Here is a 17,809-nt window from a genome sequence, read left to right as displayed (position 1 = left end):
TTGTGTACTGTCCTTAGGTTAGTTCGGTTTAAGTAGTTCTAAGTTCTAGGGGACTGCTGACCATAGATGTTAAGTCCCATAGTGCTCAGAGCCATTTGAACCATTTTTTGAAAAAAGAGGGGAGACTACATTAAGTCATAAACTTGAAGCCAACGTCACCATCTCAACTAGCCCAAAACATTAGGTTCACTACGTTCGTACCCCATAATTCACCGCAGTGACACTCCCAGTGACATCATTCTGTGTCGTATTACTAGAGCAAATACGCATTCGACAACAGAAAAACGCTCGAAATTGCCTTCTTGACACAATGTTGTTCATGTAAGCTCTGTAATTTTTAGTATTTAAAACAGTTATTGCGCGCATACGACAGAAATAATGACAAGAGGCACTCGTAGTGTAGTCTGCCAATGTTTAGGGCTACTTAAAATGGCACCCAACCTGGCTTCAAAACAACGTACAGTGTAAGTCTTTAGTGCCACCTCCCTTCTTTTTTCACGTCCATAGCTTTACTGAACTCTGACGTTTGGTGAGCTACGATGGCGGTGCAAGGGAGTTTGTGTGTGGTACTAGCACGAAGTTTCTGAAACGAAGTGGCGTTGTCAGCTTTACAAGGTGGTTTAAACACTTTCGGCACTTGAGCAACTATTTATGTACTAATTGAGTTTAGCACATACAATGTAGATTGTTGTTATAAAGTTACATATAAGGGTGGTCCATTGATAGTGACCGGGCCAAATATCTCACGAAATAAGCATCAAACGAAAAAACTACAAAGAACGAAACTCGTCTAGCTTGAAGGGGGAAACCAGATGGCACTATGGTTGGTATGCTAGATGGCGCTGCCATAGGTGAAACGGATATCAACTGCGTTTTTTAAAATAGGAACCCCCATTTTTTATTACATATCAGTGTAGTACGTAATGCAATATGAATGTTTTAGTAGGAGCACTTTTTTCGCTTTGTGATAGATGGCGCTGTAATAGTCACAAACGTATAGGTACGTGGTATCACGTAACATTAAGCCAGTGCGGGCGGTATTTGCTTCGTGATACATTACCCGTGTAAAAATGGACCGTTTACGAATTACGGAAAAGGTGCTATGTATGGTGCTCGGTTTCCTGGACGACATCATCCAAGTGTCCGGATCGTTCGCCGGATAGTTACGTTATTTAATTAAACAGGAAGTGTTCAGCCACATGTGAAACGTCAACCACGACCTGCAAGAAATGATGATGCCCAAGTATGGCGACGACTTTGAACGTCGTGTACAGTTCTGCCACTGGGCACAAGAGAAATTACGGGACGATGACAGGTTTTTTGCACGCGTTCTATTTAGCGACGATGCGTCATTCACCAACAGCGGTACCGTAAGCCGGCATAATATGCAGTACTGGGCAACGGAAAATCCACGATGGCTGCGACAAGTGGAACATCAGCGACCTTGGCGGGTTAATGTATGGTGCGGCATTATGGGAGGAAAGATAATTGGCCCCCATTTTATCGATGGCAATCTAAATGGTGCAATGTATGTTGATTTGCTACGTAATGTTCTACCGATGTTGCTACAAGACGTTTCTCTGCATTACAGAATGGCGATGTACTTCCAACATGATGGGTGTCAGGCACATAGCTCGCGTTGCGGTTGAAGCGGTATTGAATAACATATTTCATGATAGGTGAATTGGTCGTCGAGGCACCATACCATGGCCCGCACCTTCACCGGATCTAACGTCCCCGGATATCTTTCTGTGGGGGAAGTTGAAGGATATTTGCTATCGTGATTCACCGACAACCCCTGACAAGATGCGTCAGCGCATTGTCAATGCATGTGCGAACATTACGGACGGCGAACTACTCGCTGTTGAGAGGAATGTCGTTACACGTATATTGCCAAATGCATTGAGGTTGAAGGACATCATATTGAGCATTTATTGCATTAATGTGGTATTTACAGGCAATCGCGATGTAACAGCATGCGTTCTCAGAAATGATAAGTTCAGAAAGGTACATGTATCACATTGGAACAACCGAAATAAAATGTTCAAAATTAACTATGTTCTGTATTTTAATTTAAAAAACCTACCTGTTACCAACTGTTCTTCTAAAATTGTGAGCCATATGTTTGTGACTATTACGGCGCCATCTATCACAAAGCGAAAAAAGTGGTCCAACTAAAACATTCATATTTCTTTACGTGCGACACGAATATGTAATGAAAAATCCCAGGTGATATCCGTTTGACCTATAGCAGCGCCATCTAGCGGGCCAACCATAGCGCCATCTGGTTTCCCCCTTCAAGGTAGACGAGTTTCGTTGTTTGTAGTTTTTTCGTTTGATGCTTATTTCGTGAGATATTTGGCCTGGTGACGATCAATGGACCACCCTGTATACACGTTTAGAGCAGACTGCAGTTTTCGTAAGAACACTCAGATGAACAAAGACACATGTTATCAACGAAAAATATCACGTTGTACTCATAGGAGCACTTTAATAACGAGTTTACTATTCTGAGAAAATCATGAGTTGATCAAAACTGGTTAAAAGTACATCCTTATGCTATGTACGTTAATACTAGATTATTAAACTCCTTGAAATATAAATGAACTATTTAAATGCTGTCGGTATTTCGGACGAGATAAACTGTAATGTAATTATTTATGCTTGCATTCAGTACAAATGCAAAAATACGTAAGATGTTTATACTTATGCTCGCATTGAGACGTATTTCTTCCCTTGCAAGTTCCTTCTGCTGTAAGAAAAATTACAGCCAAACAAGTCACGTGTATTGACCATTACGTCAAAACTCTAAATGTAACGTTGTCTTATCAGTTTATTCCGTTCCTTAGGATTGTTTTGTCAATACATGGTTCAAATGGTTCAAATGGCTCTGAGCACTATGGGACTCAACTGCTGAGGTCATTAGTCCCCTAGAACCTAGAACTAGTTAAACCTAACTAACCTAAGGACATCACAAACATCCATGCCCGAGGCAGGATTCGAACCTGCGACCGTAGCGGTCTTGCGGTTCCAGACTGCAGCGCCTTTAACCGCACGGCCACTTCGGCCGGCTGTCAATACATAAACAGTTGTTTACACGTACTTTGCACTCGCCGCCATATTGCTATTCTAAAATGCCGGCTTCACCGAAACCAGTGATACTGTACACACAGTTGCCAGCATGGAGGTAGAATAAGGGGAGATGGCGCTATAGACGTACGCTGTACGTTGATTTGAAGCCAGTGGGTGGGGCCTGTCGCCATCTTGGATCCCCCAAAACATTAGCAGAGGAGTGTTTACAATTGCCTCTTGTTCGTTATTTCTGTCGTGTGCACGCGATATTTGTTTTATATAGTAAATGTTACACTGTTTTAGTGAACAACACAGCATAAAGAACGCAACTTCAAACGTTTTTCTGGTCTTAAATTCGTATTCGATACAGTAATACGACACGAAAATATGACGCTTCTGGTCTCAGTACTGTAGTTTCTTTTTGTTTGTACACTTTGAATAACCGAGAAAAGAAGTTTATGCTATGAAAAGCGTGCTTTCGTAATCCATTTCTATTCTCTTTCATTGTGTTTGTGTAGATAACTGATAAAGCCAGAACTCCAAAAGCAACGATTGATAGTTTAGAGGCACCGATTTGTGTTCGTTGCATTTTCAAGTCAAATGCAAATTTTAAAGGCTCAAGCTTGCAAGAAACTTACCTTATTTCCTTTCGTGTGCCATAGATGTATGCATGGATGATATAAACAAGCCAGCTGTCATGTCAACAAAGTGAAAGATTCGTTAAATTACGAAGGAAAATAAACTGAATTTAAGATTGTCAGGCCCATTGTAGTTTACACACCTACTCTGTTTTTAAATTGCACCTACCAAATGACATTCGCTGTGCCAAATAACAGGAATTTACAGGGTAACACGACAGCACAGTGAGTGATGTAATGATCTAAGCCTGGACTTAGATAGGGGACTTTGCTTTAACAAATATGTAACCCTTTAAGTATTTATAATTTAACCACTGTAACAGGTGTTCCACACATTTTAATGACGATTTAATTAACTACATGTAGTTACATTACTTTATATTAAATTATTGCATTTTAAAACATTAGTCCCCATTTCCAGGAAATTTCTTGCCAAGACTTTTCAGTTACTTTAGAGTAACCAAACTATGAAAACCAAGTGTATTGCTCACGTCCAGAAAGCTCTTCGCATTGGATTGATAGGATATCTAAAGTCAAATTACAGAAATAAAATCATACTGTAAAACTTTATAGTGCATCAAAATTTCAAGTATATACAGGGTGTTACAAAAAGGTACGGCCAAACTTTCAGGAAACATTCCTCACACACAAATGAAGAAAAGGTGTTATGTGGACAGGTGTCCGGAAACGCTTAATTTCCATGTTAGAGCTCATTTTAGTTTCGTGAGTATGTACTGTACTTCCTCGATTCACCGCCAGTTGGCCCAATTGAAGGAAAGTGCTTGTGTTGACATGCGACTCATTGCTCTACAGTACTAGCATCAAGCACATCAGTACGTAGCATCAACAGGTTAGTGTTCATCACGAACGTGGTTTTGCAGTCAGTGCAATGTTTACAAATCCGGAGTTGGCAAATGCCCATTTGATGTATGGATTAGCACGGGTACGTTTGTATCGAGACAGATTTCCAGAACGAAGGTGTCCCGACAGGGAGACGTTCGAAGCAATTGATCGGCGTCTTAGGGAGCACGGAACATTCCAGCCTATAACGCGACTGGGGAAGACCTAGAACGACGAGGACACTTGCAATGGACGAGGCAATTCTTCGTGCAGTTGACGATAAACCTAATGTCAGCGTCAGAGAGGTTGCTGCTGTACAAGGTAACACTGACCACGTCACTGTATGGAGAGTGCTACGGGAGAACCAGTTGTTTCCGTACCACGTACAGCGTGTGCAGGCACTATCAGCAGCTGATTGGCCTCCACGGGTACACTTCTGCGAATGGTTCATCCAAAAATGTGTCAATCCTCATTTCAGTGCAAATGTTCTCTTTACGGATGAGGCTTCATTCCAACGTGATCAAATTGTCAATTTTCACAATCAACATGTGTGGGCTGACGAGAATCCGCACGCAATTGTGCAATCACGTCATCAACACAGATTTCCTGTGAACGTTTGGGCAGGCATTGTTGGTGATGTCTCGATTGGGCCCCATGTTCTTCCACCTACGGTCAATGGAGCACGTTTCATGATTACATACGGGATACTCTACCTGTGCTGCTAGAACATGTGCCTTTACAAGTACGACACAACATGTGGTTAATGCACGATGGAGCTCCTGCACATTTCAGTCGAAGTGTTCGTACGCTTCTCAACAACAGATTCGGTGACCGATGGATTGGTAGAGGCGGACCAGTTCCATGGTCTCCACGCTCTCCTGACCTCAAACCTCTTGACTTTCATTTATGGGGGCATTTGAAAGCTCTTGTCTATGCAATCCCGGTACCAAATGTAGAGACTCTTGGTGCTCGTATTGTGGACGGCTGTGATACAATACGCCATTCTCCAGGGCTGCATCAGCGCATCAGGGATTCCATGCGACGGAGGTTGGATGCATGTATCCTCGCTAACGGAGGACATTTTGAACATTTCCTGTAACAAAGTGTTTGAAGTCACGCTGGTACGTTCTGTTGCTGTGTGTTTCCATTCCATGATTAATGTGATTTGAAGAGAAGTAATAAAATGAGCTCTAACACGGAAAGTAAGCGTTTCCGGACACATGTCCACGTAACATATTGTCTATCTTTGTGTCTGAGGAATGTTTCCTGAAAGTTTGGCCGTACCTTTTTGTAACAGCCTGTATAAGAATATAGCGCTTAAGTCCACTTACGAATGAAATGTAATTTGCTTAAACTTTAGACTACAATCAGAACGATTAGTTCACCTGTAAGCGATGCAAACCAGCATTTTTTATTAAGACACTTCACGACTACACGGAATCAAACCACCAGAAGCGAATGTTTTGGGGCAGTTAACATGGCGGATCTTCACTTGGGTCGGCTTCAAGTTTGTGACGTCACGACAACTCCTCTTATTTTTACCTGCACAGTTGCCAGTCTAGTAATGGTGTGGCTGTGGTCTGTGGACGTGACGCACGGTTTATATGTGATCTGTGTTCTAACATGGGAACCTGCCCATCGCACCCCTTCAGATTTAGTTGGCACAGTGGATAGGCCTTGAAAAACCGAACACAGATCAATCGAGAAAACAGGAAGAAGTTGTGTGGAACTATGAAAAAAATAAGCAAAATACACAAACTGAGTAGTCCACGCGCAACATAGCTAACTTGAAGGAGCATGTGAGCTCAGGAGCGCCGTGGTCCCGTGGTTGGAGTGAGCAGCTGCGGAACGTGAGGTCTTTTATGTTCAAGTCTTCCCTCGAGTGAAAATTTTAATTTTTTATTTTCAGACAATTATCAGAGTGCAGGCACTCACACATAATCAACTTCGCTCTCCAAAATACCAGGACATGTTCAGATTTGCTCGGAGATATGCAGTATTTGACGGTGTACACATGGAAAAATTTGAAATCGTTAAAAACATATGTTTTGACAGAGCACAGGGGAAACTGTGCGACTATGAAACTGTTGCATTCATTTGTTGCAGTTTATGTGACAAACTCTTATGTTTTCGTCACTTTTTTGGGAGTGATTATCACATCCACAAGAAAATCTAAATCAGGCAACGCAGAAGAATCTTTTTACCCATTCGCCAAGTGTACAAGTTAGGTGGGTCGACGACATATTCCTGTCATGTGACGCACATGCCGTCACCAGTGTCGTGTAGAATATATCAGACGTGTTTTTCAGTGGAGGAATCGGTTGACGTGTGACCTTACGATCGAATGTTTTCAGTTCCCATTGGAGAGGCACGTCCTTTCGTCTACTAATCGCACGGTTTTGCGGTGCGGTCGCAAAACACAGACACTAAACTTATTACAGTGAACAGAGACGTCAGTGAACGAACGGACAGATCGTAACTTTGCGAAAATAAAATTTTCACTCGAGGGAAGTCTTGAACAGCTGCTCACGCTAACCACGGGACCACGGCACTCCGGAGCTCACATAATCCTCGGTGTTGCTTATCTTGCGTATGGACTGCTCAGTTTGTATATTTTACTAATTTTTTTCATAGTTGCACACAACTTCTTCCCGTTTTCTCGATTGATCTGTGTTTAGTTTTTCGAGGCCTATCCACTGTGCCAACTTATAACTAAATCTGAGGGGGGTGCGATGGGGAGGTTCCCTCGTAAGCGACTTAGAACGGGGTGAGAGAGAGAGAGAGAGAGAGAGCGCGTGGGGTGACGGGCGGCGCGTGTGCGCAGGCAAGGACATCACGCAGAAGCTGTACGCGCTGAACGAGCAGCTGAACGCGGCGAGCGCCGCCGAGGCGGAGGCCCGGCAGGGCGCGCTGCGGGCGTCGCGCGCCGCCGACCACTGGCGCCGCGCGATGGCGCGCTCGCTCAGCGTCGACGCCGTGCACACCGGCGCCAGGGGCCACGTGCGCTCGCTAGCCTGGCAGCAGCGCCGCGCCTCCTCCAACTCGGGCTCCGACCGTGAGTACACACCAAATACTCGTCTTCCTCACTAAATACATCGATATGTTTTCCCCGATATATCGATATCACCTGCCATTTTCACTTTAAATTAAAGTTTCTTTCGTCATTGTCAGTAAATATTTGAAATTGTTCTTTTAAAATTGTTGCAGAACATAATTTTACTTTCAGTGTGTCAAGGAGTCTCACGTCCAGTCTTTCCCTTTGACTATGTGAACCAAGCGTAGGTGGCACAAACAGGAAGTAGATTTGCTCCGGAGGGAGTTGCAGTGTGAATGGAATAACAGTATTTTCGGTGTGAAGAAGTAGCATACCAGTTCCGTTAAAAACAGTTTTTATCGCAACTAGTGTACTGTTTCTTCACATCGACATTCTTCAAAAACAGTCGCTCAAAATGATGAACATAAATGTGAGTGACAACATTGCTCTTTGCAGTGGGCAGAGACCTGTGAGGGGAAATGCTGACGTGATCGGTGCTCGGCACTACCAACAGAAACTGCAACGCTTAGCTTCATCACGCAATTTTGACACTAAAACTGCTAGCTCGCTGGCGTTTGCAGAAATGAAAAAAAAAAAAAAAAAAAAAAAAAACGGGCGAGCCGACATGGAGTTTCCCGGGTAATGTGACGAAGCCGAACGACGGATCCATCGTACACTTTTATTGTGCCACTTACATGCAGCTGGCATTTTTTGAAAAGTAGTTGTCGGTAAGCGTGAACGTACATCGTTTTCCTTTCGATTCTAGCGATATGGCACATAAGAATGATGCTAGCTTATTGATGTACAGAATATCTAGTAATAAATAACTTCTCAAATACACGGCTGTAAAACTAGCAGTATATTTAGAACGTGCAGCCGACATTTTTAAAGAGCGTTAGGGCAATACTTTTTCGCCGATAACCCGATTTATCGATATCTTTTATCGATAAATCCGGTTGCTATAACGATATTCCTAAATATCGATAATTCGGCCTCCCAATATTTTCAGAAAGATTAAGCGTCCTAGTTGCAATACGCACTCTGTAACTTTCCCCGATCAAATGTTGTATGCCTCACGGTGTTCCTGATCTACATAAACGATTGAGGAGACGATCTGAGCAACCCTCTTAGACTGTTTGCAGGTGATCCTGTCATTTACTGTCTTGTAAAGCTATCAGATGATCAGAACAAATTGCGACAAGATACCTGTATGGTCCAATACGTGGTATTGACTAAATCGTGAAAAGTGTGAAGTCATCCATATGACTAGTAAAAGGAATCCGCTAAAAATCATGTCTAGCGGTTGTTTCTGTAATTAAATGATACGGAAAAACACAACAGGGGACACCACAGACCAAAAAAACAGACGGACAGATCCAGTACGATGTTGCCCATACGGTGTTCGATAATTCCTTTTACAAACTTCTAGTATCTGTAGTGAGGAGTCACTACATAATATTCTGAGGACGAACCCAAGTCCGGAAACAGACCGTCTCCGTTCTACGACGATTTCAGTTCAGACGTTAACATGTCCACATCTGCTGAGGGAAAGAGAAAAGCCTCAGAGTTGTTTGTCCTGGTATGCACTCTGCTTGACAACTTGATGTTCCACTGAGTCTCTGTGAGAAAATGTGGTTTCAGAGTCATGGTGCACGATCTCAGTTCTCACGTGTGATTCGGAGACATCTCTACCGACGATATGGTTAAAGATGAATAGGCTGGAGTGGTCAACCAGTGATCGCCGCGACCGCAGGATGTAATTCCTGTGGACTACTTCTTGTATACTCGTATGCAAAGTTTAATTTACGAGACTCCAGAAGTGCCGGAGGAAGATCTGCTGGCACGAGTTCTGGCCGCTGCACTAGAAATTGAAGAGAATCCATGTCCGATGCAGAGTGTGTACTAGAATATGCTTCATACGTATACTGTCTGCTAACAACAGAGCCATTTAATGCATCCGTGCTGTTCTGTAGTACAGTATGCAGGGTTCTTTTTTGTTTTGGAATAATGTAAACACGTGATGTTTAAGCGTTAATATAAACAAATGTACTTAAGTGATAAATGGATGTTTCGTTATGTTTCCTTTCGAATTGCTACCCAGTAACAGTACTGTGTCACTCGTAAAGCAGTTTCTCAAGCAGAAGTGGGTGAGTTAAGCATCTGAACTGAAACTCTCGTAGAATAGAAACACTACGTTTCCGGACATGGGTTCCTACTTCAAATGTACTCACTCCCCTCTGCAAGTCATAGAAGTTCCGAACACCCCGTATATCGTCTCAAGGCAACAAGTACGCTGCTACAGGTATATGACAGTCAGTACTCACCAACAAAGTTAAGAAACTGGCGAGAACTCGTCCCACTTCAGTTCACCTTAATTCAGATCATGGCTACGAATTATCTGGAAATTCTAAATAGGTCGTACATATTCAATGATCGTGGTGACATACAACGTTTTGTATCAAGTATGTAGTAGTAAATCATGTTCACAGCAACTATTAGTGATGTTAATGTAGAAATAAAACAGAACATTTGAAAACAGGAATGAATAAAAACATAACGTAAAAAAGGAAACTAACTCAAATCCCAACCGAAGAACTTCCATCTTATACTACTAGATATGTTACTGGCAGTCTCGGAGTAACTCGAGGTTTGCCGAGTAACTACAACTATACCCACTTCTAAACCTATTGTTGCAACGATATTCTACAACACCCGCACTGGTATGCGTGTGCCTCGTCAATGCATACCTGCGAGAGTGGCAATAGCATTCATTCTTTTCTTTTTCTTTTATTTCTATTTTGTTCTAATTTTTGTATTTAGAGTTTCTCTTATTAAATTTATATGTGGCTATCATCTTCTATACTTGAGGAACGGTTCTTGTGACCTGTTGACATTATTTTGCTATTCAGAGCGTCCACTTTATCGTACAGAGTGAAAGTTAAGCAGTTGCCTTTTAGATATTCGATCTCCAAACATAGTCCACAAGTTTTGGTCACTTACAATTGTTTGCAGATCGCAGTCTAATTATCAACAGTCTCTCTCTACCTGCAAAAGAGAGCATCTGAGAATGACACGATCAGTGGAACCATCCTCTCCACATTCACAGACTGGTGTATTACTACGTCCCACTCGATGCAAATGTTTGCGATATGGGCCTAGATCTGTTTGTAAGTGCATCACACCTCGAGTAGGGGCAACGTCGCTCAGTGTGGGCCTCTTCCTGATGCTTGTGAATATGCTGTATACCCACCTCGTAGTGCTACTAGTGTCCCAGTTCTACAACCATTCGTCTAACTAAAGACTCGTTAACGTCTTCTATCAGTAATATACCTTCCTGAGACCTCATACACACGATCATATTGTTCACGCCCCAACCTATAGAGGGTTGTCCTGTAAAGTACCACGACATCCATCGGACATATTCCGAGGGACTACCAGTAAACCGTCTCTGCAGGTGTAGTGCGACAGGCACTGCTGAGTGAGTCTCAGCAGTGCGCTCCGCTGACTTTGTCGCAGTGCTGTTTTGTAGCTGCCCAGTCCAAGGCAATGCGCACAGATGCTAGCAGCGAAGCCCGCAATGGCGTTGAAGATAGCTTCGTGGTATGGCCGCAGCACATGCAATGATAATTTATAGTGAGCAGTGCCAGCATGGGCTGTCTTAAATTTAGCCGCTTTCTGAATAACACATTTTACCTGTTTCAAAAAGTGTCTTTTCTCGCCTAAAAGAACGCGTAAATTAGAAGGAAGGTCAGCGTTGGCCGTAATATAGATGGTTTATTGACAGCAAAATCGATTTTAAATCACATAGTGATCATCTTCAGTGCTGTGGTGTACAAATTAAACGCATAGGCACTGGTGTCAATTTATTATCAGTAACGAAAGCTATGACACGATCACAACTTGACACCAGTGCCTATGAGTTTAATTTGTACACCATAGCACTGAAGATGATCACTAGGCGATTGAAAATCGATTTTGCTGTCAATAAACCATCAATATTACGGCCAACGCTGACCTTCCTTCTAATTTTACGTATATGGTCGTTGTGCACACAGCACCCTATGAAGTCGCCAATCAATAGAACGCCTAAATATCTACAAACAGTGCTGTGTTTCACGGACATTCCGTCAAGTGTCAAGGAAGGATTGATGGCGAGAGAAAGTCTTCAATTGAGAGGTATGTATGTGGATTGATGAGCAGCTATAGACAGTTTGTTGCTCTTGCACCGGTGCTGCATCTCAGCAAGCACATCATTCACCTTTTTCTCAGTTCTCGCCCTGGAGTCTGCAGACACAACTACTAGGATGCCATTTGCGTATGTGATAATACCTTCAATAGCATCTAACCCCTTCAACAGATGTAACAGGGGCTCGATACAAATATCCCAGTACAGTGGACCACTTATGGAGCTTTGAAGCCGCTTTCTGAATAACACATTTTACCTTGCTCTGCCCCACAAGCCACTGGACGCTATGTCCACTGCAGTAATCTACATAGATCTTATACAGGCGTTTGGGGACCATGTGACCTCGAAAGCGTGCGAACATCTCAGACCACCAAAGACTGTCGAATGCGCCTGCGATGTCAATCATAAGCGCGAGTGAATACTTCGATGTCGAATTTTCTATAATCTGAAGACCTCTATTAACCGCAACGTTTATAGACATCACTTTTCTGAATCCACATTGACTCTGGCTTAGACGCAACAGCTCCCTGTGCGCGTGCAATAAATAGCAGGGCAGACGTTTCTGAACTTTGACCAATAGTTCTATAGCTTTTCGATGGTGCTGGATCTTTATCCTTTCCCTTTTTAATCATTTCCGCTCTAGCTGCTTTCCAAATCGCCGGGAGAGTCTTGTACCGTAAGGAAGCAAGGCAGAGGATGTTATTATGGGTGGGCAGTATCCTCTTTCTACAATACAAATGCACACGTGGATTAATACGGTTCTTTATTTACATGACCAGGAAGCTGTGGTACAAGCTCATTAGTAATAGTCCTCTTGCAGACTGATATAAACAACAGTTAGTTATCTTGCTGTTAAAAAATTTAGTCTCACTGCTAATCACGCTACAATCACTAATCAGGTCACTATGTACTGTCATAGCCTTTGTCAGCCTAATCCCACTCTGCGAGTATGCTGACAGACGCCAAACTGGATGAGTGGGTCAGTGAGTGAATGAGTGAGGCCCTCCGGTCAGTGGCTGAGGCCTAAACACATGCTGCCAAGATGCCATTGGTGGCGTGTTGCTTGTCAGTGTGTCCCTGGCCTCTCTCGAGACAGCCGCTTCATCTTTGCCAATCGGTGTGCTGGCAGCAGCTTACGTCATCACATGCAATGCCTAGTTTGGTAATGCTGTCCAATATGGACTATTACTCCACCTACCATCTCTGCAACCTCTGGATTGAGACCATCAGGACCAGGTGCCTTTCCAGTATTCCGACTGGAAATTGCGACAGCAAGTTCTTCTTGAGTGAAAGGTATTACCAATGTCTGACTGTTGTATTTGTTATGTAGTTCACTTCTTAGTTTTGCATGTATTTCAATACCTGTGTCTGTCTTATCATCAGCAGCCGGCCGCTGTGGCCGAGCGGTTAGGCGCTTCAGTACGGAACCATGCTGCTGCTACTGTCACAGGCTCGAATCCTGCCTCGGGCATGGAGGTGTGTGATGTCCTTAGGTTAGTTAGCTTTAAGTAGCTCTTACTCTAGGGGACTGATGACCTCAGATGTTAAGTCCCATAGTGCTTAGAGCAATTTAAAACATTTTTGTTGTCATCAGAAAGTAGGGCAGTTAGCAGATATTCTGCTGACTCCTTCTAACTAATCGTCATTGAGCCATCTTCCTTACTAATTGTGGATATGATAATAGATCTCTTAACTTTTTCAGTCAGTAATTTATACAGTCTTACCCATATGTCAAGTTTCACTTGCCTTTTCAGAAATTTCTCCCATTGCATTCTTTTAGTTCCCTGAAGCAATGTTTTGTAGTACATCTCAACTACCCCATATTCATGGAGCCTAGCAGTGCGCTCTGATTGCCCTAGGGCACATTGATAAGCTCTACTTCTCGATCTTACCATTCACCTCAGTGCAGAAAGTTCTGGACTCCAAGGGACTGTAGCCTGACTCGTAGTGGCAACATGGCTGTGTCGGCTACCTCTCGGCACACACTCTCTTAAATCAGATTTTGCACAATTCATCATTTTGTCCATAATTTTTAGTATTTGATTATTATTGTGTCTTAACCTGTAGTAAGACGAGTGGCACAGCAGGCAGAGTGGCGAACAGGGCGAGACATTAGAAGGCTCGGAAATATATCCTGAGGAATATAAATGTCCTATGACCTTTCCAAGAGTTCAGTTAGTAGCTGCACACCCAAGTCTTCATTTACCGAAGCGATTCCATTGAAAATGCTGCAATGTAGGTAACAAAGCCATCCCAATCCGCTTTCCTGATGTCTAACCCAATCCTGCCTTCCTCTGCCTGTCTCCATGTGTTATTTCCCCGTTCGACGACAATAGCCTTAGGTACTGGATCACTTGCCAACTATTAAGCTTAGCTGCTGCCATGTGGTATGCTAAACTGACATCTGCACTGAAGTGCCAAAGGAACTGGTATAGGCATACATATTCAAATTAGGAGATACGTACACAAGCAGGATATCGTGTCGGAAACGCCTATATAAGACAACAAGTGTCTGGCGCAGTTGTGAGATTGGTTACTACTGCTACAATGGCAGGTTATCAAGATTCAAGTGATTTAGAACGTGGTGTTATAGACAGCGCACGAGCGATGCGACACAGCACCTCCGAGGTAGTGATGAAGTGGGGATTTTGCCGTATGACCATTTCATGAGTGTGCCATGAATATCAGGAATCCGATAAAACATCAAATCTCCGACATTGCTGCGGCCGGAAAAGGATCCTGCAAGAAAGGGACCGACGACGACTGAAAAGAATCGTTCAAAGTGAGAGAAGTGCAATCCCTCCGCAAATTGCTGTACATGTCAATGCTGGGCCATCAACAAGTGTCAACATGCGAACCATTCAATGAAACATCATTCATATGGCTTTCTGAGCCGATGGCCCACTCGTGTACCCTTGCTGACTGCACGACACAAAGCTTTATGCCTTGCCTGGGCCTGTCAACACTGATGTTGACTGGAAACATGTTGCCTGGTCAGACGTGTCTCGTTTCAAATTGTGTCGAGCAGATGGACGTGTACAGATATGGAGATAACCTCATGAATCCATGGACTCTGCATGTCAGCAGGGGACTGTTCAAGCTGGTGGTGGCACTGTAATGGTGTGAGGCGTGTGCAGTTGGAGTGACATAGAATCCCTGATACGTCTACTCTGACAGGTGATACATACGTAAGCATCCTGTCTGATCACCTGCATCCATTCCTGTCCATTGTGCATTCCGACAGACTTGGACAATTCCAGCAGGACAATGTGACACCCCACACATCCATAATTATCACAGAGTGGCTTCAGGAAGACTCTTCTGAGTTTTCACGCTTCCGCTGGCCACCAAACTCTCCACACGTGAACGTTATTGAGCATATCTGGAATGTCTTGAAACGTCCTGTTCAAAAGATATCACCACCCTCTCCTACTCTTACAGAGCTATGGACAGCCATTAGTTGAGTCCATGCCATGTCATGTTGCAGCACTTAAGCGTGCTTGCAGGGGCCCTACACAATATTAAGCAGGTGTGTCGATTTCTTTGGCTCTTCATTGTGCGGTAGTGACTAGACCTGCCCATTCATCGAATGTACTCAGCTGACCTAGATTTAAGACAATGAGATCTAATTTTGGTTCTGAGTCTTCTAATGTCTCGCCCTGTTCATCAATATGCCTGCTGTGCCACTCGTTACTACAGGTTAAGACACAGTAATAATAAAATATTAAAAATTATGGACAAAATGATGAATTGTCCAAAATCTGATTTAAGAGAGTGTGTGCCGAGAGACAGCCGAAATAGTAACAGTCATGTTGCCACTACTTCTAATAGTGTCGAAACCAGGTTAATTGAGCCTAAAAATAGTGACCGAGGGCTCATTTCTTGCAATTGTAACAGTCATCAGAATTGACGGGACCGGTAGGGCTGGCTGAGATTGATTTTACAGGAACATGACACGATTCCTACACCAACCATTTGGTGTACAAGTTATGGCATCGGGTCAGAATTATTACCAATTAGCAAAAGTAAATTGATTACTGTCCATGCCGTATTGTGTTGTGCGATCAGTGTCAGCCACCAGTGTAACCAGCCTGCACATTTGTGCGTGATGGCGGCGGCTCACTCATCGACGACTGTCATGAACTTCCACCTGCTAGAAACTGGCTTTGAACGGGCTGTTGAGAGCGTCTCCCATCACTTTTTTGTCGCAACACCCATCGACACTGTCTAGCTCCACCAACAGGAAGAGGAGCACCGTGTCCAACCCATAAGGTGCGCCTCCTGCGCATATGTTCCGGCCCATGAAGGCAGTGTCGGCACCCCCGCAGGTGGGACAACTGAAATAGCGGGTCTTACGCAAAAACGGCAATCGGATTGTGTGTCCCTCCACTGCTGGCAAAGAAGAACTGAAATTCGAACTAACGGTTACTTTAGCCTTCTAGTAGTACGCCATATTGTACCAATTCAATAATAGTTAAAGGACATCATAGAAACCTATAACCTCTTCCTCAGCCAGCAGTCATGCTCTTAGGCAACCCTATGGAGGTCCCTAATAGCCAGGGAAAATTCACTTGATACGATTTAAACGATAATTAAGAAACGCAATTTGGTAACTACTGTACCAATAAGCCCGTGACTTGTATCAGTCGACTTGTAATCTAAAGACAAAGCTGTAATTGTTATCAAAAATGTTGATTAAATTTTGTTGAGCTACTCTCCCTTTGTCAGAGGGTTGGACTGGTTACTACTTCGTCTCCACTTCCCCTTGGCTAGGCAGCACAATATATCAGCTCTACGAGTTTCATGAGATTTATTCACCTAGGAAAAGCATTCGATAATGGAAATGGTGCAAGCTCTTAGTAGTGCAGCGATGTGGGCTCTGGTCCAAAAATAGCTGATCTCAGTGTTGTGTCTAGACAAGACAGCCTAGACACAATGAGAGGAAGCCGAAAGGCGCGCGCTAAGCTAAAGCAGGATGGCGTGAGGTCTGAAACAGGATACGTAATGAATTCTATAAAGAAAAGTACGTAGCTTCTGGAATACTTAACTTTAATCCATCCTTTTGGTACATCCGGAGATTGTGGCGATACAGGTGAGACTCTTTAGATACATGCAATGTTACTAATGGCGCCTTGCTAGGTCGTAGCCATGGACTTAGCTGAAGGCTATTCTAACTGTCTCTCGGCAAATGAGAGAAAGGCTTCGTCCGTGTAGTCGCTAGCTACGTCGTCCGTACAACTGGGGCGAGTGCTCTCCCGTATCTCGAGACCTGCGTTGTGGTGGCGCTCGGTCTGCGATCACACAGTGGCGACATGCGGGTCCGACATGTACTAATGGACCGCGGCCGATTTAAAACTACAACCTAGCAAGTGTGGTGTCTGGCGGTGACACCACATTCCTCCCCCGCAAATCGGCGAACGGTCGTGTTATAAGGCTTCCGCCCGCCGTGGGGAGGACATGTTGACGTACGCGATGAGGTGGGGAGCCTAACAACAGGCGAGGCTATGCCACCCGCACCCGGCCATTCGGTCCGAGGGGAGCTAGGAAACGCCTGAAAACCTAGTCCATGGTGCACGTCAACATGCGGTGTATGCGCCCGTAAAGAGACAGAAGGGGCCGAAGGGTCGACCTCCATTGCGTCGGGGTATCCGACGCGCGATGACGTCGTGTGGTCTGGAGCGGGCAAGAGTTCCATGGCGGAGGACGGCTGGTCACGGGAAGCTATCGACGGCGCGTGACCCAGCGAGGCGCTTGGCGGCTGCAGCGAAGCGTCCACTGCGGGCGGCGCCGGCTGGAGGACAGGCGGCGGCGGCGGCGGCGGCTACGGCGGCGCGTCGCCATGGGGCAAAATGGAAGGCATCGTCGGTAACACCTGGGGATGAGGCGAGCCAGTAGATGGGTCCCCAGGGCGCTGACCGGACGGCACCGTCGCTGAAAGCAGACGGGGAGCGGCAGAACCCGTGCGACGACAGAGGCGCAGCTGATTGAGATAACGACGCACCTCAGCAGAGGCCCCCAAAACCAAATGCATCGCGCGGC

The 17,809-nt window shown here is 44.4% G+C and overlaps 1 protein-coding gene across 1 annotated transcript in view; it reads left to right on the top strand.

The window, feature by feature from the left end:
- Positions 1 to 17,809, top strand: part of LOC124712445 (blood vessel epicardial substance-like) — a 171,704-nt gene that overhangs the window by 71,506 nt on the left and 82,389 nt on the right. The window contains exon 7 of the mRNA XM_047242739.1: positions 7,375 to 7,605. Coding sequence (XP_047098695.1) covers positions 7,375 to 7,605 — 231 coding nt within the window. The remainder of the gene's footprint in view (positions 1 to 7,374; positions 7,606 to 17,809) is intronic.

The sequence above is a fragment of the Schistocerca piceifrons genome, chromosome 8 (genome assembly GCF_021461385.2).
Source record: "Schistocerca piceifrons isolate TAMUIC-IGC-003096 chromosome 8, iqSchPice1.1, whole genome shotgun sequence".
In the NCBI taxonomy this organism is placed as follows: Eukaryota; Metazoa; Arthropoda; class Insecta; order Orthoptera; family Acrididae; genus Schistocerca; species Schistocerca piceifrons.
The sequence above is the reverse complement of the archived record's forward strand: the minus strand, read 5'-3'. Positions and strand labels throughout refer to the sequence as shown.